Source organism: Oncorhynchus mykiss, chromosome 2 (genome assembly GCF_057628025.1).
Source record: "Oncorhynchus mykiss isolate SJ-2025 chromosome 2, ASM5762802v1, whole genome shotgun sequence".
NCBI lineage: Eukaryota > Metazoa > Chordata > Actinopteri > Salmoniformes > Salmonidae > Oncorhynchus > Oncorhynchus mykiss.
This window is the reverse complement of record NC_143023.1, coordinates 66,424,027-66,450,576: the sequence shown is the minus strand read 5'-3', so window position 1 is coordinate 66,450,576 and position 26,550 is coordinate 66,424,027. Positions and strand designations below refer to the sequence as shown.

The 26,550-nt window shown below is 43.7% G+C and overlaps 1 protein-coding gene across 4 annotated transcripts; it reads right to left on the bottom strand.

Moving 5' to 3' along the window:
• Nucleotides 1-608: 608 nt before the first annotated feature.
• Nucleotides 609-26,408, bottom strand: LOC110494260 (vacuolar protein sorting-associated protein 4A). 4 transcript variants are annotated; one of them, XM_036953694.2, is made up of 12 exons: nucleotides 26,014-26,384; nucleotides 16,948-17,590; nucleotides 13,277-13,388; nucleotides 12,971-13,115; nucleotides 12,720-12,781; nucleotides 12,494-12,613; nucleotides 12,195-12,351; nucleotides 11,899-12,047; nucleotides 11,618-11,699; nucleotides 5,388-5,607; nucleotides 5,122-5,262; nucleotides 609-1,951 (listed from the first exon to the last, which is right to left on the bottom strand). In XM_036953694.2, the coding sequence occupies exons 2-12, from the start codon at nucleotides 16,984-16,986 to the stop codon at nucleotides 1,850-1,852; spliced, it is 1,329 nt and encodes a 442-aa protein (XP_036809589.1). In that variant the 5' UTR covers nucleotides 16,987-17,590; nucleotides 26,014-26,384; the 3' UTR covers nucleotides 609-1,849. The 4 variants fall into 4 exon arrangements, with proteins under 4 accessions (XP_036809589.1, XP_021424880.1, XP_036809602.1 ...); XM_021569205.3 differs by lacking the exon at nucleotides 16,948-17,590 and having other exon boundaries at nucleotides 26,014-26,408; XM_036953707.2 differs by lacking the exons at nucleotides 16,948-17,590; nucleotides 26,014-26,384 and adding an exon at nucleotides 18,745-18,953.
• Between the last annotated feature and the right edge of the window lie 142 nt (nucleotides 26,409-26,550).

The window sequence follows — 26,550 nt, the reverse complement described above, 5'->3', positions numbered from 1 at the left end:
GAATATGTATGGAGTAAAAAGTACATTTTCTTTAGGAATGTAGTAAAAATGGTCAAAAATATAAAAAGTAAAGTACATATACCCCCCCCCCCCAAAAAAAAAAAACTACTTAAGTAGTACTTTAAAGTATTTTTTACTTAAGTACTTTACACCACTTGGTAATATTAAGCTTTCAATTATTCCACAGTTCAGCCTTAAGTTTTATTTTGTGTCTGAATACCCCACAGTATGTGATTAACATGATAGGTTAAATTGAATTCGCCAACATTGCTTTGTTTGAATGGATGTTGGTTAACCTTTGACAGTGAGGTTCAAGTAACCAAGAGGATTTGTTATGCTTTATTCATGTGTATATATCAATTTTTAATCCTTTGAATATTGTAGTTTAGTTATAATAAACTTTTTTAAATGAATATTTGTGTGGAATGTTCACATCAATTGGAAAAGCAGTCAGTATGTATTTATTTAATTATTACTTGATTAAAAAGTTGTGGACAAAAATATGGGTAGAAATGAATAAGGAAAGGGTGTAAATATTAGCCGGTGATCTATATTATAAAGGGGATAATAAAACGTTAAAATTGAATCATGAAAAGCACATCTTGTTCTTTTTGAATTCAGGATTTATTAAGTCAGGGTATCTTGGTTATCATAGCTACATGTAACAGGAGTGAGATCCCCTTGGGACCAGAACTGACTTAAGTATTACTGAACCGATACCCCCATCTATACAGAGACACGGCAATACTATTATGACAACAGTATTGGAACAATATGATAGTGTCTGTCGTGGAAATATTATTTTCAATGTTCAAATCCAGAAATACAAAAATGCTCGTCCCCATCTTCACTCACATGTCAACAGAGAAATACTAAAATGTAAACGCCTCCCCCACTCAACAACTGTACTCAGTCAGTCAACACAAAAATCTTGACGAGATTAAATATAATAAAATAAATAATCATAAAAAGTGTAAGTAACACTATTTGTAACATAGGAACAGCTCTAGTGGGGATTGGGAGAGGTGGCAACACTGACGCAGCTATGGTCAGTCAATACTCAATAAATGAAAAAGCAAACAGAGAAATCATACACATAAAGACATACATTAAGACTGACACATTGAATAAAAGACATGTATGCACTTACACACGAGAGACAAGAAAACAATGAAATATGTAATTGTTCAAAAGTGCTTCAATACCTCTCGTTCATAACTATTAACTTCAAATAACTTAAAAAAGTGCAAAATGGCAGAGAAATAAATAGTCTTTCTGTCTTCAGGACTGCAATAGTGAATGATCGGAGGGAAAGAATATACTGTACATGAAGTTAAAATGCTCCATCATGCATGGGGCTTGAGAGAAGAAGTGGCAGGTGTGGTGGTAATTCTAACCAAAAGGAGGGAGACTGTATTCTTCAACTTCATTATAAGATTAGCCAAAATGAAGCAATCAATAACAACCACTCAATCAGTGCATCGTTAGGAAAGCGCAATGAACAGAGTTGTATCTCTCCTCTCATAGAAAAAGTACAACCTATTTTGTCTATGTGGCAGTTTAGCAGATGTGCAGAAACAGGCCCGGGGAACAGAGATATAAAATGTAATTTAGCTCGTCTGTGTAGATCAAGATAGCTGATATCGCCACCACTCTCTGTTCCTCCCTGCACTTCCCACTAAGTCACACAAGACAAGTCTGTATCAGTAAAAATACTAACATAAAACAATAGACAAATCTCTAGGTAAAACAGCATAGTATGTCTAATTAAACAGTATAGTATGTAATTAATATTTAATTTCCACCACACAGGGTAAGGAGTTGTTAAGCTCCAGATGACAAGGCTCTCTCAACCCTCCTGTCCAAAGTCCTCTGTGAACTTCCTGACCTTGAACAAGTCCTCCGTGTTGACTGTGGGGCGCGTGGTGGACAGGGACCGCAGCATGTCAGACTGGAGGGCAGAGGACACAAAGCAGATAACAAACCATTAGCACTGTTCACACACAGCGGACAAACATATGAGCATGGTTTAGCATTTGTATAAATGTATAATACCTCAATGTGTATGTTGAAAAACAGCATGTATGTATGAACAGAAGGTGACTGAACAATGTGAGTGGCTCTAAATTATTGTATTCATTATAGATACAGTCAATATTGGGCCTATATTAATTTCCAGCTACATTTGAACCATAGAAACTGATATTTTGAACCCTAGAAACTAACGCTATGAAGACATTTGTTTATTATAAAAAGCAAAAATGTTGATACAAAAACCTGTAATTGAAGTTAAGGTAATTTTGTAATATTAGGTTTCTACACTGTGTTAAAGCACTACCTATTGAGATGCATTACATTGTACACCGTTTCTTTAAGAGCTTCAAGTTCATTGCTATAACATGATCAGGGTCAGTTGTTTTGGTAGGTTTTTGTGTTTCTTTTCTTTCTTTTTTCGGTATTTCCAGCATTATCCACTAGGTTTGCTGCAGGTAGAAAATCCTAGGAAATGGACATTAATTGATAATCAATTAATCAATAAATTAATCGGCCTGCCTGGTTGTGCGTAAATGTTTGGTGGGGGGTGGGGGGGGGGGTCACCTAAGCCAGGGGAGGCATAGCTCTATGAATCTCATATTGCTCAAATGAACAGCAAACCTGGTTTCAAAAAACAGATCTAGCAACAACTCACGGCACAACTCCTCTCCCCTATTTGTCAAATATATTTTGTGTGTATGTATTGGTATACTGTATATGGTATGTGTGCCATTTTTAAATGTATGTAGTTCTGTCCTTGAGCTGTTCTTGTCTATTAATGTTCTGAATTATGTCATGTTTCATGTTTGTGTGGACCCCAGGAAGAGTAGCTGCGGGTTTCGCGCTGCTAATGGGGATCCTAATAAAATACCAAACCCCTAAATGTAGACTAGCCTACCGGCACTGTATCTGTGAGCTGTTGGCTAGAGTGCACGTGCCAATACCATAGTAGGCACATTTGAGTGTAATGTTCTGGTGGGAACATTTTCTTTATGCAGATTTTAGAATATTCACATGAAAATCTGTTGTCAAATGGATAGAAACCTAACTAATCCCTCTCCCTTTAAACTGCCCCTAATTGACAAATGTTTTACTACAACTTCCAAGTCCATTGGAGAGGATCAGCTTGAGCAAAGTGAGGTGTATCTGTGTTATCTAACCCCCAGACGAGCTTCAATGCCATACAACTCTCCTTCCGTGGCCTCCAACTGCTCTTAAACGCAGGGAAACCTAAATGCATGCTATTCAACCGATCCCTGCCGGCACCTGCTCGCCTGTCCAGCATCACTACTCTGGACGGCTCTGACTTAGAATACTTGGACAACTACAAATACCTAGGTGTCTGGTTAGACTGTAAACTCTCCTTCCAGACTCACATTAAGCATCTCCAATCCAAAATTAAATCTAGAATTGGCTTCCTATATCACAACAAAGCATCCTTCACTCATGCTGCCAAACATACCCTCGTAAAACTGACCATCCTACCGATCCTCGACTTCGGTGATGTCATCTATAAAATAGCCTCCAACACTCTACTCAACAAACTGGATGCAGTCTATAACACTGCCATCCGTTTTGTCACCAAAGCCCCATACACTACCCACCATTGCGACCTGTACACTCTTGTTGGTAGGCCTTCGCTTCATACTCGTCGCCAAACCCACTGGCTACAGGTTATCTACAAATCTCTGCTAGGTAAAGCCCCGCCTTATCTCAGCTCACTGGTCACCATAGCAGCACCCACTCGTAGCACGCACTCCAGCAGGTATATCTCACTGGTCACCCCCAAAGCCAATTCCTCCTTTGGTCGTCTTTCCTTCCAGTTCTCTGCTGCCAATGACTGGAACGAACTGCAAAAATCTCTGAAGCTGGAGACTCATATCTCCCTCACTAGCTTTAAGCACCAGCTGTCAGAGCAGCTCACAGATCACTGCACCTGTACATAGCCCATCTCTAAACAGCCCATCTATCTACCTACCTCATCCCCATACAGTATTTATTTATTTATCTTGCTTTTTTGCAGCCCAGTATCTCTACTTGCACATTCATCTTCTGCACATCTACCATTCCAGTGTTTAATTGCTATACTGTAATTACTTCGCCACCATGGCCTATTTATTGCCTTAACTCCCTTATCTTACCTCATTTTCACTCACTGTATATAGACTTTTTGTTTTCTTTTGTTCTACTGAATTATTGATTATGTTTTGTTTATTCCATGTGTAACTCTGTGTTGTTGTATGTGTCGCTCTGTGTTGTTGCTATGCTTTATCTTGGCCAGGTCGCAGTTGCAAATGAGAACTTGTTCTCAACTAGCCTACCTAGTTAACTAAAGGTTAAATAAAAACATTTAAAAAATCACTGATCTACAAATAATATTCCCTGACAAATAATAGGCTTTGTGCAATTAAGATTCATAGAGCTCCGCCTTCCCTGGCTTAGTCGATCCCCCACCAAACACTCACGCAATTAAAGAACATTTCTTAGGATTTTTTAACCTGCAGCAAACCTAGTGGATAATGCTGGCATTACTGGTAAAACCCCCACAAAAATACAAACAACTGGCCCTAGTTATGATCACTGATTTCCTGAAGAAGCTATCTATCCCCTTTCCTTTCTTTCTGTGCCCCCAAATGTATGGCTATACTGGAAATTAAGTAACCAGGTTATTAGCTAGCTAATGAGGTTACATGATTGAACAATGTCCAAACAAATTCCCGCGAGTGGTTTTGGAACAGCCCGCTAAATGGTTTATGAATGTACAGCCAATTCACGATCGGAATAAAAAAACATTGCGTTGGTAATATGGATCATACCGGTTTACCTTTTTACAATCCGTTTTCCCTGTAGCAATGGTGCAACCGTGACAGTAACGAATCTGCACTCACTGACTTTCTCTCTTGGGCACTCAAAAACAACTGTACAGCGAAGCCTTATCATCACAACAACTATTATCCGGGTGACAATTCATCTAGACGCACATCGCTCCCAAAATAAAATGTCAGGTTGCATAGCAAAATATTTAGGAGCATATGTGACCAAAATGGTCACACTTTAGAGCCCTGGTTGTGGATGCGTGCTTGTCACCATGCAGACGATGGGCTCCAGCAGCTTGTCGCTAGGCACTTCCATCCAGGTCATCTCTATGGCAGCCGGGTCCCCAGGCGAACACGGGGTCAGAAGGTCATCCACCATCAATTGACTGTTGGCACGGGACGCCCCTCGCACCTAGAATAGCATAACAAACAACAAACAAACTATCTTAAATATCCTTAATAGTAGGGAAAGAGATACACCTTTAATGTGGTGTACATGAGTCGACTGCAATGGAGTTACTATATCAAGTGTATAACCTTTTTGAAGTGTGTGGCTGACTGCACTTTCCTGACAGGCTGCATGAGGGCATCTCGTACAATGATGCTGATGTCAGCCCCAGAGTAGCCTTCTGTCTTTTTGGCAAGCTGACGAAGGTCTGCGTCACTCAGGCTGTGGGGCGTGTTGCCCAGGTGCAGACGGAACATCTGGGACCTAGCAGGCTCCTCTGGGAGAGGGATGTAGATACGCTTCTCAAACCTGACAGTGACATGATGTACTGATGAGAATGCTTGATGATTACTTTATTGCATCTGTTAGTATGGTGATTTTTCAGTAGCATATTGTGAAATAATAATGTAATGAAACAGAATCATTAAAAGCTTTAAAGGAACCTGTAACCACACCTGTATAGCATAAGAAAAGCCAATATACAAAAGAAATAGACACACATTGTAATCCAGATGCATGCCTCGATAAGAAGTGTCATAACCAATATAATTAATGTACTTATGACTATAGCCTGGTGGGTGCTGACATAATCTATATAATGAATGTACTTGTGACTGCAGCCTGGTAGGGGCCCCTATTATATTTTAACCAAACTTTCACAGTTGCACCACAAATATAATAGGTTAAGTGATTTGTAGAGTGTTAAATGATTTGTAGTGGCGGGAAAAAGCCTGCCTCAAAGAAAGAACTTAGGGTGGGAAACAATAGTGGTGCGAAGCCAAAAAGAGTTGATCATTTACATAGAGAGGAGTGACTATGTATGTAATGTAAGGATGAAACTGTATAAAAGGAGTGTGCTGGGGTTGGGAAAAACAGTTGATCCACGGACCAGCTCGGCTTGTTACTTTGTAATAAAGTCTATTTGAATTCACAAGTACCGGTATCTGAGAAATATTATTGGACCAATATTTCTACGACATTAGGAAATTATTTTAGCTTGAACATTACAAAACCAAAAAAATCCCATTTTGGGTGCGTATCTATTGTTCTACAAACATTTCAAGAAAAATCCAGGGCTTGTCTTCTACTCAATGGAATCTACATGAATAGGTACACACAGTTTCAGCATATATTCAGGCTTTATCATTACTTCTGTGAATATGATAAACAACAAACCTATGTCCCATCCCAACTTGACCCTGTCTGTCATGTATTGTCATGTTGTGTCTTGTTCCTGTTCTTTCTCTTCACCCTGTCTCCCTCTGCTGGTCGTATTAGGTTACCTTTTCTTCCCCTCTTTCCCCCAGCTGTTCCTTGTCTTCTCTAACTACCTCGTTCACCCCTTTTCCCACCTGTTCCCTTTTTCCCTCTGATTAGGTCTCTATATCTCTCTCTGTTCCTGCTCCTGTCTTTGTCGGATTCTCGTTTGTGTTTCTCATGCCTGAACCAGACTATCGTCGTGTTTGCTGCAACCTTGTCCTGTCCTGTCGGAATCTGCCAGTTCATCTAACCTTGTCCTGTCCTGTCGGAATCTGTCTGTCCAGCTGAGCCTACATGTGTTTCGTCATTAAAGAAACTCTGTTTTGTTAATTCGCTTTTGGGTCCTCATTCACGCACCTGACAGAAGAATCCGACCAAGAATGGACCCAGCGACTTCGGATCCTCTCCACTCAGCCGTCGAGATCCAGGGAGCGATGCTAGGCAGACACGAGCAGGAATTGTCTGCTGCTCGACATGCCGTTGAGACCCTGGCCGCCCAAGTCTCCAACCTCACAGAACAGGTTCACCATCTCCGCCTCGATCCACCGGCCACTTCCAGGGCTTTCGAATCTCCGGAGCCCAGAATCAATAACCCGCCGTGTTACTCTGGTGAGCCCACTGAATGCCGCTCGTTCCTCACCCAGTGTGATATTGTGTTTTCTCTCCAGCCCAACACTTACTCCAGGAGCACTGCTCGTATCGCCTACGTCATATCTCTCCTTACTGGACGGGCTCGTGAGTGGGGCACGGCAATCTGGGAGGCAAGGGCTGAGTGTACTAACCAGTATCAGGACTTTAAGGAGGAGATGATACGGGTTTTTGATCGTTCTGTTTTTGGGGAGGAAGCTTCCAGGGTCCTGTCTTCCCTATGTCAAGGTAATCGATCCATTACAGACTACTCTATTGAGTTTCGCACTCTTGCTGCCTCCAGTGACTGGAACGAGCCGGCTTTGCTCGCTCGTTTTCTGGAGGGACTCCGCGCGGAGGTAAAGGATGAGATTCTCTCCCGGGAGGTTCCTTCCAGCGTGGATTCCTTGATTGAACTCACTATTCGCATAGAGCGACGGGTTGATCTTCGTCACCGAGCTCGTGGAAAGGAGCTCGCGTTCTCCGCTGCCCCCCTCTCCGCATCACTACCATCTTCCTCTGCCGGCTCGGGTGCTGTGCCTATGCAGCTGGGAGGTATCCGCATCTCGACTAAGGAGAGGGAACGGAGAATCACCAACCGCCTCTGTCTCTATTGCGGTTCTGCTGGTCATTTTGTCACTTCATGTCCAGTAAAAGCCAGAGCTCATCAGTAAGCGGAGGGCTACTGGTGAGCGCTACTACTCCTGTCTCTCCTTCAAGATCCTGCACTACCTTGTCGGTCCATCTACGCTGGACCGGTTCATCAGCTTCCTGCAGTGCCTTGATAGACTCTGGGGCGGAGGGCTGCTTTATGGACGAGACCTGGGCTCGGGAACATGACATTCCTCTCAGACAGTTAAGGGAGCCCACGGCCTTGTTCGCCTTGGATGGTAGTCCTCTCCCCAGGATTCAGCGTGAGACGCTACCTTTAACCCTCACTGTCTCTGGTAATCATAGCGAAACCATTTCTTTTTTAATTTTTCGTTCACCTTTTACACCTGTTGTTTTGGGCCATCCCTGGCTAGTTTGTCATAATCCTTCTATTAATTGGTCTAGTAATTCTATCCTCTCCTGGAACGTCTCTTGTCATGTGAAATGTTTAATGTCTGCTATCCCTCCTGTTTCCTCTGTCTCTTCCTCACAGGAGGAGCCTGGTGATTTGACAGGGGTGCCGGAGGAATATCACGATCTGCGCACGGTGTTCAGTCGGTCCAGGGCCACCTCTCTTCCTCCACACCGGTCGTATGATTGTAGTATTGATCTCCTTCCGGGAACCACTCCCCCCCGGGGTAGACTATACTCTCTGTCGGCTCCCGAACGTAAGGCTCTCGAAGATTATTTGTTTGTAGCTCTTGACGCCGGTACCATAGTCCCCTCCTCCTCTCCCGCCGGAGCGGGGGTTTTTTTTGTCAAAAAGAAAGACGGGTCTCTGCGCCCCTGCATAGATTATCGAGGGCTGAATGACATAACAGTGAAGAATCGTTATCCGCTTCCTCTTATGTCTTCAGCCTTCGAGATCCTGCAGGGAGCCAGGTTTTTCACTAAGTTGGACCTTCGTAACGCTTACCATCTCGTGCGCATCAGGGAAGGGGACGAGTGGAAGACGGCGTTTAACACTCCGTTAGGGCACTTTGAATACCGGGTTCTTCCTTTCGGCCTCGCTAACGCTCCAGCTGTCTTTCAGGCATTAGTCAATGACGTCCTGAGAGACATGCTGAACATCTTTGTTTTCGTTTACCTTGACGATATCCTGATTTTTTCACCGTCACTCCAGATTCATGTTCAGCACGTTCGACGTGTCCTCCAGCGCCTTTTAGAGAATTGTCTTTTTGTGAAGGCAGAGAAGTGCACTTTTCATGCCTCCTCCGTCACATTTCTCGGTTCTGTTATTTCCGCTGAAGGCATTAAGATGGATCCCGCTAAGGTCCAAGCTGTCAATGATTGGCCAGTCCCTAAGTCACGCGTCGAGCTGCAGCGCTTTCTCGGCTTCGCAAACTTCTATCGTCGTTTCATCCGTAATTTCGGTCAGGTGGCAGCTCCTCTCACAGCCCTTACTTCTGTAAAGACGTGCTTTAAGTGGTCCGTTTCCGCCCAGGGAGCTTTTGATCTCCTCAAGAATCGTTTTACATCCGCACCTATCCTTGTTACACCTGACGTCTCTAGACAGTTCGTTGTCGAGGTTGACGCGTCAGAGGTGGGCGTGGGAGCCATTCTTTCTCAGCGCTCCCCCTCTGACGACAAGGTCCACCCTTGCGCGTATTTTTCTCATCGCCTGTCGCCGTCGGAACGTAACTATGATGTGGGAAACCGCGAACTGCTCGCCATCCGCTTAGCCCTAGGCGAATGGCGACAGTGGTTGGAGGGGGCGACCGTTCCTTTTGTCGTTTGGACTGACCATAGGAACCTTGAGTACATCCGTTCTGCCAAACGACTTAATGCGCGTCAGGCTCGTTGGGCGCTGTTTTTCGCTCGTTTCGAGTTCGTGATTTCTTATCGTCCGGGCTCTAAGAACACCAAGCCTGATGCTTTATCTCGTCTCTTCAGTAGCCTCCACTGACCCCGAGGGGATTCTCCCTGAGGGGCGTGTTGTCGGGTTGACTGTCTGGGGAATTGAGAGGCAGGTAAAGCAAGCACTCACTCACACTCCGTCGCCGCGCGCTTGTCCTAGGAACCTTCTTTTCGTTCCCGTTCCTACTCGTCTGGCCGTTCTTCAGTGGGCTCACTCTGCCAAGTTAGCCGGCCACCCTGGCGTTCGGGGTACGCTTGCTTCCATTCGCCAGCGTTTTTGGTGGCCCACCCGGGAGCATGACACGCGTCGTTTCGTGGCTGCTTGTTCGGTCTGCGCGCAGACTAAGTCCGGTAACTCTCCTCCTGCTGGCCGTCTCAGGCCGCTTCCCATTCCCTCTCGACCGTGGTCTCACATCGCCTTAGATTTTATCACCGGACTGCCTTCGTCAGCGGGGAAGACTGTTATTCTTACGGTTGTCGAAGGCGGCTCATTTTATTCCCCTTGCTAAGCTCCCTTCTGCTAAAGAAACGGCACAAATCATCATCGAGAATGTTTTCAGAATTCATGGCCTTCCGTCAGACGTCGTTTCGGACAGGGGTCCGCAATTCACGTCTCAATTTTGGAGGGAGTTTTGCCGTTTGATTGGGGCTTCCGTCAGTCTCTCTTCCGGCTTTCACCCCCAGTCTAACGGTCAAGCAGAACGGGCCAATCAGACTATTGGTCGCATCTTACGCAGTCTTTCTTTTCGTAACCCTGCGTCTTGGTCAGAACAGCTCCCCTGGGCAGAATACGCCCACAACTCGCTTCCTTCGTCTGCGACCGGGCTATCTCCTTTTCAGAGTAGCCTCGGGTACCAGCCTCCGCTGTTCTCGTCTCAGTTCGCCGAGTCCAGCGTCCCCTCCGCTCAGGCTTTTGTCCAACGTTGCGAGCGCACCTGGAAGAGGGTCAGGTCTGCACTTTGCCGTTATAGGGGGCAGATTGTGAGAGCCGCTAATAAGCGTAGAACTAAGAGTCCTAGATATTGTCGCGGTCAGAGAGTTTGGCTCTCCACTCAGAACCTTCCCCTTAAGACAGCTTCTCGCAAGTTGACCCCGCGGTTCATTGGTCCGTTCCGTATTTCTCAGATCATTAATCCTGTCGCAGTGCGACTTCATCTTCCGCGATATCTTCGTCGCGTCCACCCGGTCTTCCATGTCTCCTGTGTTAAGCCCGTTCTTCGCGCCCCCGCTCGTCTTCCCCCCCCCCCCCCCCATCCTTGTCGAGGGCGCACCTATCTACAGGGTCCGTAAGATTTTGGACATGCGTCCTCGGGGTCGTGGTCATCAGTACCTAGTGGATTGGGAGGGGTACGGTCCTGAGGAAAGGAGTTGGGTTCCCTCTCGGGACGTGCTGGACCGTTCGCTGATCGATGATTTCCTCCGTTGCCGCCAGGTTTCCTCCTCGAGTGCGCCAGGAGGCGCTCGGTGAGTGGGGGGGTACTGTCATGTATTGTCATGTTGTGTCTTGTTCCTGTTCTTTCTCTTCACCCTGTCTCCCTCTGCTGGTTGTATTAGGTTACCTTTTCTTCCCCTCTTTCCCCCAGCTGTTCCTTGTCTTCTCTAACTACCTCGTTCACCCCTTTTCCCACCTGTTCCCTTTTTCCCTCTGATTAGGTCTCTATATCTCTCTCTGTTCCTGCTCCTGTCTTTGTCGGATTCTCGTTTGTGTTTCTCATGCCTGAACCAGACTATCGTCGTGTTTGCTGCAACCTTGTCCTGTCCTGTCGGAATCTGCCAGTTCATCTAACCTTGTCCTGTCCTGTCGGAATCTGCCTGTCCATCTGAGCCTACATGTGTTTCGTCATTAAAGAAACTCTGTTTTGTTAATTCGCTTTTGGGTCCTCATTCACGCACCTGACACTGTCCTCTTATTTTGACCACTGACCTTCTGCGGATGGCAGCATCCAGAACCCAGGGAATGTTAGTGGCCCCAAGGGTAAGGATTCCATCATTGTTGTTGCCCACACCTGTCAATCAGAGAGGAGGAATGAGAACTCTATATAAGCCTGTTGCTCATATGGAATGTGCATTGAATCAGAAAGGTTCAAGTCAACTGATGGAGAGGATTAGGTTTAAAGTCTTCTCTGATGAGGTGTTTGTTTGGTCTGAAGTGTAATAGCTGTCTTGGCAGATGGTGGGGAGTGGGTGTAGTGACTAATCTCTCACCTTGCATCTGCACCAGGAACTCTGTCTTGATCCGCCGGGCTGCCTCACTCTCATTCTCATTCCTGGAGCCACAGAGTGAGTCCACCTCGTCAATAAAGATGATGGAGGGCTTGTGCTGGCGGGCAAGATCAAACAGGTTCTTCACCAGTCTGACAGATGGAGAGAGAAAGAGAGGCACAAACATTTCACAGGACACATAAGTATCAGTGAGAAAAAATGGTTCTAATCAATTGTGGATGCATGCATAATGGGGATTTACACAAACAGTAGAATTACAAGTAAAAATATTGTCTCACTTCTCACTCTCTCCAAGCCACTTGGACATGAGGTCTGATGATGACACAGAGAAGAAGGTGGAGTTGTTGGCTTCTGTGGCTACTGCTTTAGCCAGGTAAGACTTTCCCGTCCCAGGGGGTCCAAAGAGAAGAATCCCTCTCCATGGAGTGCGTTTGCCTGCAACCAGCGACAAATTCAACAAACAAATTCAATGAACAAATAGACAGAATACACATACAGTAGTATATTGTTATGGTGACACGTCCACGCAGAAGATAGTGAGAAAGATTATGTTTGGGAGAAATAAAGACATTCTAACCTGTGAAGAGGTGAGGGAATTTAATGGGCAGGATTACGGCTTCCTTCAAGGCCTCCTTAGCTCCCTCTAGTCCAGCCACATCGTTCCACCGGACATTGGGCTTTTCCATTACAATGGCACCTGTACCAGGACAAGAATCAGTGAAGCATCTAAGTTGATTTCCCTATGTACATGAGAGACACAGTTCAGACAGCCGACATGTGAAAGAGGAGACAAACACACTCACCCATTAGTTGCTCTTGTAGTTTCTTTCTCTCTGGATTTTCACCCTCGCTGTCACTGTCACTCCTAGAAGGAATATACATTTCTAAATGTGAAACAAACTACTTGGTGCTGGTGACTGTGTGGCCCTTGTCATTGTCTGCAATGCATGCATGCATGCACCGTTTTTATGATCTATTTTCAAAGTGTTATTTCCTAGGTATGCTTTTGTTAATGCAGGACAGTGTCTGTGTGAACAAATGTGTGACAACTTACTTATCATTACTCTGTGCTTCCTTGACAGGCTTCTTCCCTGCTTTTTCTTTGTTCTTCAAGTAATCTTTGAGTTTCTCTGCCCGGTCTAGGTACTGCATACACTTCCCACGTATGCTCTCCTTTGCCTTGTCACTGTGTGCATCATCTGGAGAAAATACATTTAAAAAACATTACTTTTTAACCACCTTCCATTCATTAAGTATTTTCTAAATCAATGTTTACCTCCCAAAAACACAAGCTATGTTCCCCTCTGCACACTTAAACAAATTGGACTGCGGCCAGGAGAAGATGACATTTTACACTCACACTTGATAGCATGCAGGAAGTACTCCACTGCATGCTGGTAAAGGCGCAAAGCCTCCTCATAGTTCTTGTTCTTATCCTCCTCTGTGGCTTTGGTAACAAGATCTATTGCTTTCTGCGTATGTGAAGAGAAAGGAAGGGATGAACGATATACTTGAAAACATCATTGTAGAGTCCAGTAACTGTGATAAGTAAAAGCTGACATTTACAGACAACAGTGGAGGCTGCTGAGGGGAGGACGGCTCATAATAATGGCCGGTATGGCGTGAATGGAATGGGTTCAAACACATGGTTTTCATGTGTTTGATACCATTCCATTCACTCCATTCCAGCCATTACTTCATTCCTGTCACACCTTAGAGATCCTTTTAATTCTCTATTTGGTTAGGCCAGGGTGTGACTAGGGTAGGCAATCTACGTTTTCTATTTCTTTGTTGGCCTGGTATGGTTCCCAATCAGAGACAGCTGTCTAACGTTGTCTCTGATTAGGGCTCATATTTAGCCAGCCTTTTCCCACCTGTTGTTTGTGGGATCTTGTTTTTGTGTAGCTACCTGTGAGCAGCCCAGAACATCCTGTTTCTTCTGTATTGTTTTTGGTGAGTTTCATATTTATTAAACATGCGGAACTCTAAGTACGCTGCGCCTTGGTCCATTAATTCAGACGAGTGTGACAATTCCAGCCATTATTATGAGCCGTCCTCCCCTCAGCAGCCTCCACTGACAGAGAAGTATTTACCTACTGGTCTAATACCTATAATAAATAGACTTGACTAGACAATCCATTAAGGAATACATAGCCTAAGTAACAGTAGCTGAGAAATCCCAACTCTCCATGTACAAGTACAACGAATTTGAGTGGTGACAAGTGTGGGCGGACTGGTGCTCCGACTACACTGAGTCACTGTCAGTCGATACTTACTAGCTGTAAACAATCTTAAAGCATTACTGTGTACTTGTTTGTCCTGTGTAAAGAGGCCTTTCTATGTTTGCTAAAACCCATACTTTTAATCAATCTTTGGCCAAATACAACCACTGACTGTTTTCTCGTTTCTGTTGCTCTAAGGCTGCATTTACACAGGCAGCCCAATTCTGATATTTTTTTCCACTAATTAGTCTTTTGACCAAGCACATCAGATCTGGGGCGGCAGGTAGCCTGGCGGTTAATTGGGTCAGTAACCGAAAGGTCTCTGATTAGAGGCCCTGAGCAAGTCAAGGTGGAAAGATCTACCGGTCTGCCCTTGAGCAAGGCAGTTAACCCCGACAACTGCCTGCGCCGTGGATGTTGATTAAGGCAGCCCCCCCTCACCTCTCTGATTCAGAGGGGTTGGGTTAAATGCCGAAGACACAATTTGGTTTAATGCATTCAGTTGTGCAACTGACTAGGTATCCCCTTTCTTTTCACATCAGATATTTTTCAGAGCTGACCTGATTGGTCAACAGACCAATTAGTGAATAAAAGATCAGAATTTCACTACCTGTGTAAATGCAGCCTAAAATGGCAACTCAGCGCAAATGCATGTGCCAGTTCAATATCAGATTACATAGGCCTACGTCTACAAACACTCATTGTCCAAATGAGGAAACAGTCGGTGGCTGTATTTGACAAACGTTTTATTAAAAAATATGGATTTCAGCAAACAAAAGCCCAGACTTTACACAAGAGAAACAGAAACAATAGTATGAATTTAAGATTTTGTACTCGTCGCCACTCAACTTCCTTGTACTTGTACAGTACCTTCAGAAAGTATTAATACACCTCGACTTTTTACACATTTTATTGTGCTACTGCCTGAATTCAAAATGGATTAACTATACTTTTTTTTTATCACCAATTTACACACAACCACATAATGTCAATGTAAACATATTTTTTTTAGGGTATACTTGGCCATGTGTTTTAGGTTATTGTCCTGCTGAAAGATGACTTTGTCTCCCAGTGTCTGTTGGAAAGCAGACTGAACCAGGGTTTCCTCTAGGATTTGGCCTGTGTTTAGCTCTATTAAATTTATTTTTATTTAAAAAAAAAACTCCCTAGTGCTAGCCGATGACAAGCATACCCATAACATGATAAAACCACTTCCATGCTTAAATTTGAAGAGTGGTACTCAGTGATGTGTTATGTTGGATTTGCCCCATACATAACGCTTTGTATTCAGTCCATAATAAAGTGAATTTCTTTGCCACATTTTTTGCAGTTTTACATTAGTGCTCTATTGCAAACAGGATGCATGTTTTTGAATATTTGTTATTCTGTACAGGCTTCCTTCTTTTCACTCTGTCATTTAGGTTAGTATTGTGGAGTAACTACACTGTTGTTGATCCATCCTCAGTTTTCTTCTGTCACAGCCATTAAACTCTGCAACTGTTTTAAAGTCACCTGGCCTAGTGGTGAAATCTCTGAGCGGTTTCCTTCCTCTCCAGCAACTTAGGATGGAAGTCTGTATCTTTGTAGTGACTGGGTATATTGATACACCATCCAAAGTATAATGAATAACTTCACCATGCTCAAAGGGATATTCTGTCTGCTTTTTTTTTACCAATCGGTTCCCTTTGCGAGTGTGACGGCCCCTCTGCAGTGCAGGGGCGGTTCCTCCTGCAGGCAGAGGCGGGTCGTTAGTGATTGGAGTCACCTGGGCTCAGGGTATTTAAACTGCTTCACTAATCACTCTTGTCTCTCTCTCTCTGCTCCTCCAGGTATGATCCTGTTCTGTTTGTTCCTTTGTAGTTTTGCATAGTTTTCACTCAGTCATTCACACACACAAATTCATGCATCCCTGCACTTTACATACACCTTAGATTATGATACTTTCACACCTCATTCCTTTTTCTTTGTTTAAAGTTAAAAGTTAACCTTTTTGATTGGCCTATACCTGTTGTTCGTGTCCCCTCATTTTTGCCACAGACTATGAGCTGGCCTATGACAGCGAGGCATTGGAAAACCTCCCTGGTCTTTGTGGTTGAATCTGTGTTTGAAATTCACTGCTCAACTGAGGGACCTTATTGATAATTGTATGTGTGGGATACAGAGATGAGAGAGTTGTTCAAAAATCATGTTAAAACTATTACACACAGAGTGAGTCCATGCAACTTATTATGGGACTTGTTAAGCACACTTTTTTATCCTGAACGTATTTAGGCTTGCCATAACAAAGGGGTTGAATACTTATTGACTCAAGACAGTTCAGCTTTTTAAAAAATGAATTTGTAAACATCTCTAAATACATCATTGCACTTTGACATTATGGGGTATTGTGTGTATGCCTGTGACACAATTCAATTTAATACATTTTAAATTCAGGCTGCAATACAATAAACTGTAGAAAAAGTCAAGGGGTGTTAATACTTTCTGAAGGCACTGTACGTGGAGAGTTGAGATTTCTCAGCTAAAGTAACAGTTACATGTCACTGACAAGTGTAGCTAGCTAGTTACCTAGCTAGATTAAACACTATGGTTGGTAGCTAATAATGTACAATTCAATAACAGCTAACCCATTCATGGATGCTAACTACCTTTAGCGCCTATTGACGATAGTATCTTCTGGCCGGGGAAGTTTTATTAAGAGCCCCAACGCTCATTCTGAATGTTAAAACGCAGAACTTGCAGTACGGTTTTGGAAACGTAAGGAATTTATCTTTCACATCAGCAAGAAATAATAAAGGTTAAATTACTACACCTTTACAGGGTTAGGGTTCCCACACGGCCATATTTCCATGTTACAGCGCTTGTTTACGCAAAACAGACGGAAGATAAGATCTAATTAGATCTGTGCTAATTAGTTTCTGCGTCTCCGAACACCTGTGTTTAAATGGAAGACGGACGCAAAAACATGTCACTGAAAAATACTGTTAGAACTAAGTTAAAACCGGTAAAAACAGTGTACATTAAGTGTATATTTAAGTGTATATTTTGCATTTGTGACATTATTTTGATGTGATATGTAAGTAGAGACTATAAAAAGTTAGGCTACAGGGGCCCCCCGGGTGGCGCAGTGGTCTAGGGCACTGCATCGCAGCGCTAGCTGTGCCACCATAGACTCGTGCACAGGTCCGTGGGGCGTCGCACAATCGGCCTAGCGTCGTCCGGGTTAGGGAGGGCTTGGCCGGTAGGGATATCCTTGTCTCATCGTGCACTAGCGACTGGTGCATGCATGGTGTTTCCTCCGACACATTGGTGCAGCTGGCTTCCGGGTTGGAGGCGCGCTGTGTTAAGAAGCAGTGCGGCTTGGTTGGGTTGTGTTTCGGAGGACGCATGGCTTTCGACCTTCCTCTCTCCCAAGGCCGTACGGGAGTTGTAGCGATGAGACAAGATAGTAACTACTAACAATTGGATACCACGAAATTGGGGAGAAAAGGGGATAAAATTCAACAACAAAAAAAGGGAAAAAAAGTTAGGCTATTATTGGGCTAAATAACAGCATACAAGTTAACTGGTAACTAACGCTAACTATAAGTTTAATTTATGATGTGGCTAGCAAGCTACACAATACATTGGTATATACAGCCTGAAACCGATGCCTGCAAAATCGTGTAAATGTTCCTTACAAGCCAGAATGTTGAATACAATAACATTTTTATTTACTCTGTTGGTTTTCTGTGCAGTTTGTCCTTCAGCTGTATGAAATTTGAGACTAAAGGTCCACAGGAAAGTATTGTTTACCAGACTTTTTAGAGAGCCTGTAGGTATATGGTTCAATAGCTATTAAACCAAGCATACCATGACAATGAAAATGGTATATTCTGAATCAGGGGAGGATGGAGAACAATTCCAACATTTTTTGTGTGGGATTTAAAAATATAAAAATTATAAGAAAATTCAAACACCAAATATTTTTACCGATTGTTCTCCATCATCCCTTGATTCAGAATTTACCATAAGATGGCACCAATGGAGATTGTCGAAATCTTACGTGCACCAACCTGACTTTGTTATTTTGTGACTATCTTTGTGTTTAACCTTACTTTTGTTGTGTAGAAAGCTCACACCATTATCACCTATGACCGCCAAGTACTTTTAAACTATGAATCGACAGCTACAAACCTCAACTTCGACATTGATTTTGGCTCCTACTTCAACTCCGACTCAGCTGTTCTCTTGTTTACACCGGACCCTACTCCACTGTTCGGGCTACCCAAGTGCCGCAAGCGAGGGCTAGAGTCCTTGTTAGACGCAAAGAAAAATCATCCGGCACTCCCCTCTGTTTTATTGGCAAATGTCCAGTCACTTGAGAACAAGATGGATGAGCTCCGTTTGAGAGTTTCTTACCAACAGGGCTTGAAAAGCTGTACTACTCTATGCTTTTAAGAAACTTGGCTGACGGGTGATATGGACATAAAAGTCTAGGGTTTCTCCATGCTTTGTCGTGACCAGACAGCGGACTCTGGCAAAATCAAAGGGGGAGAAGTGGGCCTCTTCATAAACAACAACTGGTGCGCTGCTTCAAGTGTGAAGGAAGTCACAAGCTTTTGCTTACCTGAGCTTTTATCTGTAATCATCACTGTTGTCTACATCCCACCACAAAATGAGAATAGCACTAAGTAGGCACTCAAAGAGCTGTACAGGGCCATAAACAGGCAAGAAAATGCACACCCAGAGGCAGTGGGCGGAGACTTTAACATGGGAAACCTAAAATGCATTTTACCCCACTTTTACCAATATGTCTCCTGCGCCACAAGAGGCGCTAACAATCTGGAAAACTTTTACTCTGCCTAGAGAAATATATACAAGGCCCTCCCACACCCTCCCTTTGGCAAACCAGGCCATGACTCCATATTCCTTCCTGTTTACAAGCAAAAACTCAAGCAGGAAATACCAGTGACGCACTCAGTACGGAATTGGTCTGACAAAAGCTGACGCTAAGGTACAAGACTTCTTCGCTAGCACAGACTGGAATATGTTGAGGGATTCATCCGATAACATTAAGGGGTTTACCATATTAGTCACGGACTTTATCAATAAGTGCATCGACGGCCTCCCGGGTGGCGCAGTGGTTAAGGGCGCTGTACTGCAGTGCCACCTGTGCCATCAGAGTCTCTCCCGAGCCCGTACGGGAGTTGTAGCGATGAGACAAGATAGTAACTACTACAACAATTGGATACCACGAAATTGGGGAGAAAAAGGGGTAAACATTTTGTTTTTAAACACACAAAAAAATAATAATAAGTGCATCGACAACGTCGTCCCCACAGTGACCATATGTATGTACCCTCACCAAAAGCCAAGGGTTACAGGCAGTTAGTTTTGCCAGCCAATGCTAAATACCGCAATGACTGCACTCACATCTGTAATGCTTTGAAAGGCTGGTCATGGCACACATCAACAGCATCATCCCAGACACCCTAGGCCAACTCCAATTTGCATAACACCCCAACAGATCCACAGATGACACAATCTCTATTGAACACAGAGAAATACCTACAGTGCATTCAGAAAGTATTCAGACCACTTCCCTTCTTCCAAATTTTGTTGTGTTACAGCCTTGTTCTAAAATTGATTACATTATATTTTACTTACTCATCAATCTACACACAATGCCCCATAATGACAAAGTGAAAACAGGTTTTTAGATGATTTTTTAAATGTAAGTAGACCCTTTGCTTTGAGACTCGAAATTGAGCTCAGGTGCATCCTGTTTCCATTGATCATCCTTGAGATGATTCTACAACTTGATTGTAGTCCACCTGTGGTAAATTCAATTCATTTGACATGATTTGGAAAGGCACACACCTGTCTATATTTGTTAGTTAGTTAGTTGTTGACAGTACATGTCAGAGCAAAAACCAAGGCATGAGGTAAAAGGAATCTGGGGAAGGATATCAAAACATTTCTGCAGCATTGAAGGTCCCCAAGAACACAGTGGCCTCCATCATTCTTAAATGGAAGAAGTTTGGAAGCACCAAGACTCTTCATAGAGCTGGCCGCCCAGCTAAACTGAGCAACTGTGGTAAAAAGGCTGACGAGAACCTGATGGGCACTCTGACAGAGCTCTGGAGTTCCTCTGTGGAGATGGGAGAATCTTGCAGAAGGACAACCATCTCTTCAGCACTCCACCAATCAGGCCTTTCTGGTAGAGTGGCCAGAGGGAAGCCACTCCGCAATAAAAGGCACATGACAGCCCGACAGGAGTTTGCCAAAAGGCACCTAAAGGACTCTCAGACCATGAAAAACAAGATTCATTGGTCTGATGAAACCAAGATTGAACGCCTGATTGCCAAGCATCACGTCGGGAGGAAACCTGGCTCCATACGGTGAAGCATGGTGGTGGCAGCATCATGGTGTGGGGATGTTTTACAGCGACAGGAACTGAGAGGCTAGTTAGGATCGAGGGAAAGACGAACAGAGCAATGCACAGAGCGAGATCCTTGATGAAAACCTGCTCCAAAGCACTCAGGACCTCAGACTGGGGCGAAGGTTCACCTTCCAACAGGACAACGACCTTAAGTAAACAGCTAAGACAACGCAAGAGTAGCTTCGGGACAAGTCTCTGAATGTCCTTGAGTGGCCCAGCCAGAGCCCGGACTTGAACCCAATCGAACATCTCTGGAGAGACCTGAAAATAGCTGTGCAGCGACACTCCCATCCAACCTGACAGTGCTTGAGAGGATCTGCAGAGAAGAATGAGAGATACTCCCCAAATACAGGTGTGCCACGCTTGTATCATCATACCCAAGAAGACTTGAGGCTGTAATCGCTATATAGTCCATTGAATAATGCACACTGCTCTCTCCCACCTGGACAAGAGGAATACCTACTGTACGTGAGAATGCTGTTCATTGACTACCATAGTCCCCTCCAAGCTATCCCCAAGCTCGGGACCCTGGGACTGAACACCTCCCTGTTCAACTGGATCCTGGACTTTCTGATAGCCATCCACAGGTGGTGAGGGTAGGTAACAACACATCTGCCACGCTGACCCTCAACACGGAGGCCCCTCAGGGGTGTGTGCTTAGGCTCCTCCTGTACTCCCTGTTCACCCACAACTGTATGGCCACTCACAACTCCAACACCATAATCAAGTTTGCTGACAACACGACGGTGGAAGGCCTGATCGCCAACGACAATGTGACAGCCTACAGGGAGGAAGTCGGAGACCCTGCAGTGTAGTGACAGGACAACAACCTCTCCCTCAGCAAGACAAAGGAGCTGATCGTAGACTACAGGAAACAGACCCCATCCACATCAACAGAGCTGTAGTGGAGCGGGTTGAGAGCTTCTAGTTCCTCCGTGTCCACGTCACTAAGGATCTATCATGGTACACACAACACAGTCGTGAAGAAGGCGCGACTACGCCTCTTTTTCCTTCAGATGAATGTTAAGATTTGGCACGGCCTCTCAGATCCTCAAAAAGTTATACAGCTGCACCATTGAGAGCATCTCGACTGGCTGCATCACTGCTTGGTATGGCAATTGCACCACCCTTGATCGCAAGGCACTACAGAGAGTGGTGCGGACAGCCCAGTACATCACTTGGGCCAATCTCTCTGCCATCCAGGACCTCTATACCAGGAGTTGTCAGAGGAAGGCATGGGAAATTGTCAGGACCCCAGCCACAGCCTGTTCACTCTGTTTACACATGGCAAGTGGTACTGTTGAACCAAGTCTGGGACCAAAAGGCACCTGGGTTCGTTCCATCTTAAAAAGCACAAGAATGAGGATTTCGACACACACCATCTCAGATAGTTCTGAAATGTTTTTTGTTTTTGTTAGAAACATATACAATTAACAGTCCTGCCTCAAAAATATATAATTGGATTTCTGAGAAATTAAGCAAATTGACTGCACCCAAATTGGCAATTTTAATGTATAGGATAATTTTACAATAATATATTACCTAGCATATGATTTTTTCCAAACTTTTTCTAAGAATGAGTTAGACATGAGGAATCCAAAGAAACGGCCAAAAGCCACCCACGGACCCTTCACACCCCATGCCAATCCCACCCCAACAATGAGTATACAATCTCAGTTTTCTATGTCTGAAATGTAGTATGGAGCTTCGGCTCGGAATATTGTTTCCTCATCCTATGTAATGTATTCCCAGTGAATTTGGTGAGTTTTTTCCCCCCTGTTCTGAGAAATGAGTCATGGTTGAGTCAGTTGCATCCTACATCCGGATATTACCAGGTTCTGACAACAAGATGGTGCTATTCTAGGTGATTTCTTTTTTTAAATCCCCCCCCCCCCCCCCCCCCCCCCCCACACACACACACTTTAAAGGGATAGTTCACCCAAATTATATATTGGTTTGACAGAAATCCATGCGTTGGTTTTGTTGTCCACTGTTTCAAATGCTAACTTTTTGGCATTTGTTGCACAAATCTGATGCAAGTCATTAGCTAGGTTTCCATCCAATTGGCGACAGATTTTCATGCGAATATTCTAAAATCTGCATTAAAAACAATATGCATAAAAAAAAATATGCATAAAATGGTTGGATGGAAACCTGGCTAATGGTACCTAGAGTGGGGCAAAACAAGTATTTAGTCAGCCACCAATTGAAAAATCACATTGTAGGATTTTTAATGAATTTATTTGCAAATTATGGTGGAAAATAAGTATTTGGTCACCTACAAACAAGCAAGATTTCTCTCTCTCACAGACCTGTAACTTCTTCTTTAAGAGGCTCCTCTGTCCTCCACTCGTTACCTATATTAATGGCACCTGTTTGAACTTGTTATCAGTATAAAAGACACCTGTCCACAACCTCAAACAGTCACACTCCAAACTCCACTATGGCCAAGACCAAAGAGCTGTCAAAATTGTAGACCTGCACCTGGCTGGGAAGACTGAATCTGCAATAGGTAAGCAGCTTGGTTTGAAGAAATCAACTGTGGGAGCAATGATTAGAAAATGGAAGACATACAAGACCACTGATAATCTCCCTCGATCTGGGGCTCCACGCAAGATCTCACCCAGTGGGGTCAAAATGATCACAAGAACGGTGAGCAAAAATCCCAGAACAACACAGGGGGACCTAGTGAATGACATGCAGAGAGTTGGGACCAAAGTAACAAAGCCTACCATCAGTAACACACTACGCCGCCAGGGACTCAAATCCTGCAGTGCCCGACTTGGTCCCCTGCTTAAGCCAGTACATGTCCAGGCCTGTCTGAAGTTTGCTAGAGAGCATTTGGATGATCCAGAAGAAGATTGGGATAATGTCATATGGTCAGATGACACCAAAATATAACTTTTGGTAAAAACTCAACTCGTCGTGTTTGGAGGACAAAGAATGCTGAGTTGCATCCAAAGAACACCATACCTACTGTGAAGCATGGGGGTGGAAACATCATGCTTTGGGGCTGTTTTTCTGCAAAGGGACCAGGACGACTGATCCGTGTAAAGGAAAGAATGAATGAGTCATGTATCGTGAGATTTTGAGTGAAAACCTCCTTCCATCAACAAGGGCATTGAAGATGAAACGTGGCTGGGTCTTTCAGCATGACAATGACCCCAAACACACTGCCCGTGCAACGAAGGAGTGGCTTCGTAAGAAGCATTTCAAGGTCCTGGAGTGGCCTAGCCAGTCTCCAGATCTCAACCCCATAGAAAATCTTTGGAGGGAGTTGAAAGTCCGTGTTGCCCAGCAACAGCCCCAAAACATCACTGCTCTAGAGGATATCTGCATGGAGGAATGGGCCAAAATACCAGCAACAGTGTGTGAAAACCTTGTAAAGACTTACAGAAAACGTTTGACCTCTGTCATTGCCAACAAAGGGTATATAACAAAGTATTGAGATAAACTTTTGTTATTGACCAAATACTTATTTTCCACCATAATTTGCAAATTAATTAATTAAAAATCCTACAATGTGATTTTCTGGATTTTTTTTCTCATTTTGTCTGTCATAGTTGAAGTGTACCTATAATGAAAATTACAGGCCTCTCTCATCTTTTTAAGTGGGAGAACTTGCACAATTGGTGGCTGACTAAATACTTTTTTGCCCCACTGTATATAAACTTTTTACACTTCCTGTCCAAATCATCCTGAAGTATCTAAAAATTTATTGTATTACTCAATTATGTATTTCTGTCTATAATAAAGCCCTTTTGTGGGGAAAAACTCATTCTGATTGGCTGGGCCTGGCTGCCAAGTGGGTGGGCTTATGCCCTCCCAGGCTCACCCATGGTTGCATCCCTGCCCAGTCATGTGAAATCCATAGACTAGGGCCTAATGAATTTATTTATATTGACTGATTTCCTTATGAACTGTAGTAAAATCTGTAAAATCTTTGAAATTGTTCCCTTTTGCATTTATATTTCTGTTCAGTATTTATACAAAATAAATCTCCTTCTGGTGCTCCTTACATTCTGTTTGTTGCCTAATGTTTTTCAAGCCTAGCGGACATGGAGTCAGTGTGTGTAGGTTGTGTTTTTGTGGGAGAGAGTGGTGTGTGTGTGTTTATTTGAGAAAGGGAGACAGAGAGTGTGTGAGGGAGGGAGAGTGTGTGTTTTAAAGAGTAAAGAAGGTTTCATTCAGTGTTTTCTCCTTACTGCCACAATGACATGCAGATCATTATGCATGTATATTCCTTCCTCCTATTCCTCCAGCCAAATCACAGGTAGGCCTTTGCAAATATTAGCAAATCAGCCATGCTATGCAGTATTCTGTTATAGTAAACAGTGTGAAGTTAAATTCAATATGTGCTACATTGAGTAGAAGTGTGAATATCAGTGACAGGTTTTTTGTGTAGCCAAGCAAATGCGCATAACGTTTCGAAAGCGGGAATAAGCATTGGGGGGACGGGGCGAACAGAAAGCTAAGCCACTCAATTTCCCCCCTGTGGTATCGCAATACTACTCACTATCGTGATACTACTCGGTATCGTGATACTTGGCCTGGTATCAAGTCCTTAGGAAAATGTTGCTATCGTGACAACACACACACACTCCTTACACTCTACATTTGCTGATGCTGCTCTGTTATTATCTATCTTGATTGCCTAATCATTTTAACCCCTACCTACATATTACCTCAACTACCTTGCACATTGACTCGTGACTGGTCAATTGCTATTTACTATTTTCTATTTTTATTTGCCAATTTCCTTACTTTTTAAACTGCATTGTTGGGAAAGGGCTAAGTAAGCATTTCACGGTCATCTACACGTGTTGTATTCAACTCCGGAGTGGTGCAGCGGTCTAAGACACTGCATCTCAATGCTAGAGGCGTCACTACAGACCCTGGTTGGGAGTCCAATAGGGCGGTGCACAATTGGCCCAGCGCTGTCTGGGTTAGGGTTTGGCTGGGGTAGGCCATCATTGTAAATAAGAATTTGTTCTTAACCGACTTAACCTAGTTAAATAAAGGTTAAATGTGACAAATAAAATTGTATTTAATTTAGTGTTTTCATTGTCATGGCATAGTTGGTTCAATAACAATTGACGAGAAAAGACCGAATATCCAATATAAAACCAATTTTACCTGGGTGCTGAACCGTCCATATAACTAACTACCTACCCGCTCTCAGAAAAAGTCGGATAAACAATATTTTGCTGTAGATATTTTCTTTAAAATTACAAGCAGCTGAAAGACAAACCGACCAATGTAATTGTATATAACATTCTGGCTTGTAAGTCTTTTAATTTACACGATTTGCAGACATTAGATTCAGGCTGTATATAACAATTAATTTATTACAGCCTGGTTAATCACACTACACATAATGAATGCAGTATTAGCACATCAATGGTGAGAGATTGTTTACACAGTTATCATTAGATAACTAGCTAGCTAACCTACCTGTAATGTTGACGTTGTCATTTCATCTCACTCTGCACTCCACCCAAATTCCTGTCTCTGATACTAATTCAAGTTACCTTTCAAAATATGTTTGCAATATTTTCAGAGGGGAGGTTGCTGCATGACTAAGGTAACTACGCTTGCCTCTTTCTGTGACAGCCGCGGCCCAGCAACGGTTTTCACAAGTTACCACAGCCACAAAGTCAACATTGGCTATATATCGCAAATTATGCATTTTTGGTCTTAATTTAGGGTTAGGAATAAGGTTATCAGCGTGGTTAGGTTTAAAATTTAAGAAGATAAATTGTAGAAATAAACGGGGTTTAGTCATGACTTTGTGGATGTGGTAACTACTGACGACCCCCCCCAACAACACCATAGACATGAGAACGCCTGCATCTCTCCGAAGAGAGAGAAAAAAAAGAGGTTCTGCCGCCTAGCGGACATGGAGTCAGAAAAAAACGAGGGTAGGAAGGGAAGTTATTTCGAAATCTTTGTAATTTTTACCCTGTGTGGTTTTCTAAACCAGTTCTTTCC

Bases quoted from the DNA above. Each gene is read 5' to 3' on its own strand.
- LOC110494260 (XM_036953694.2), bottom strand. From the start codon at position 16,986: ATGGAAATATGGCCGTGTGGGAACCCTAACCCTGTAAAG. The intron at 13,389-16,947 runs GTGTAGTAATTT...TCACATACGCAG, and splicing joins GGAACCCTAACCCTGTAAAG to AAAGCAATAGATCTTGTTAC. The intron at 1,952-5,121 runs GTGACAAGCACG...TCTGCCCTCCAG, and splicing joins TGGAGCCCATCGTCTGCATG to TCTGACATGCTGCGGTCCCT.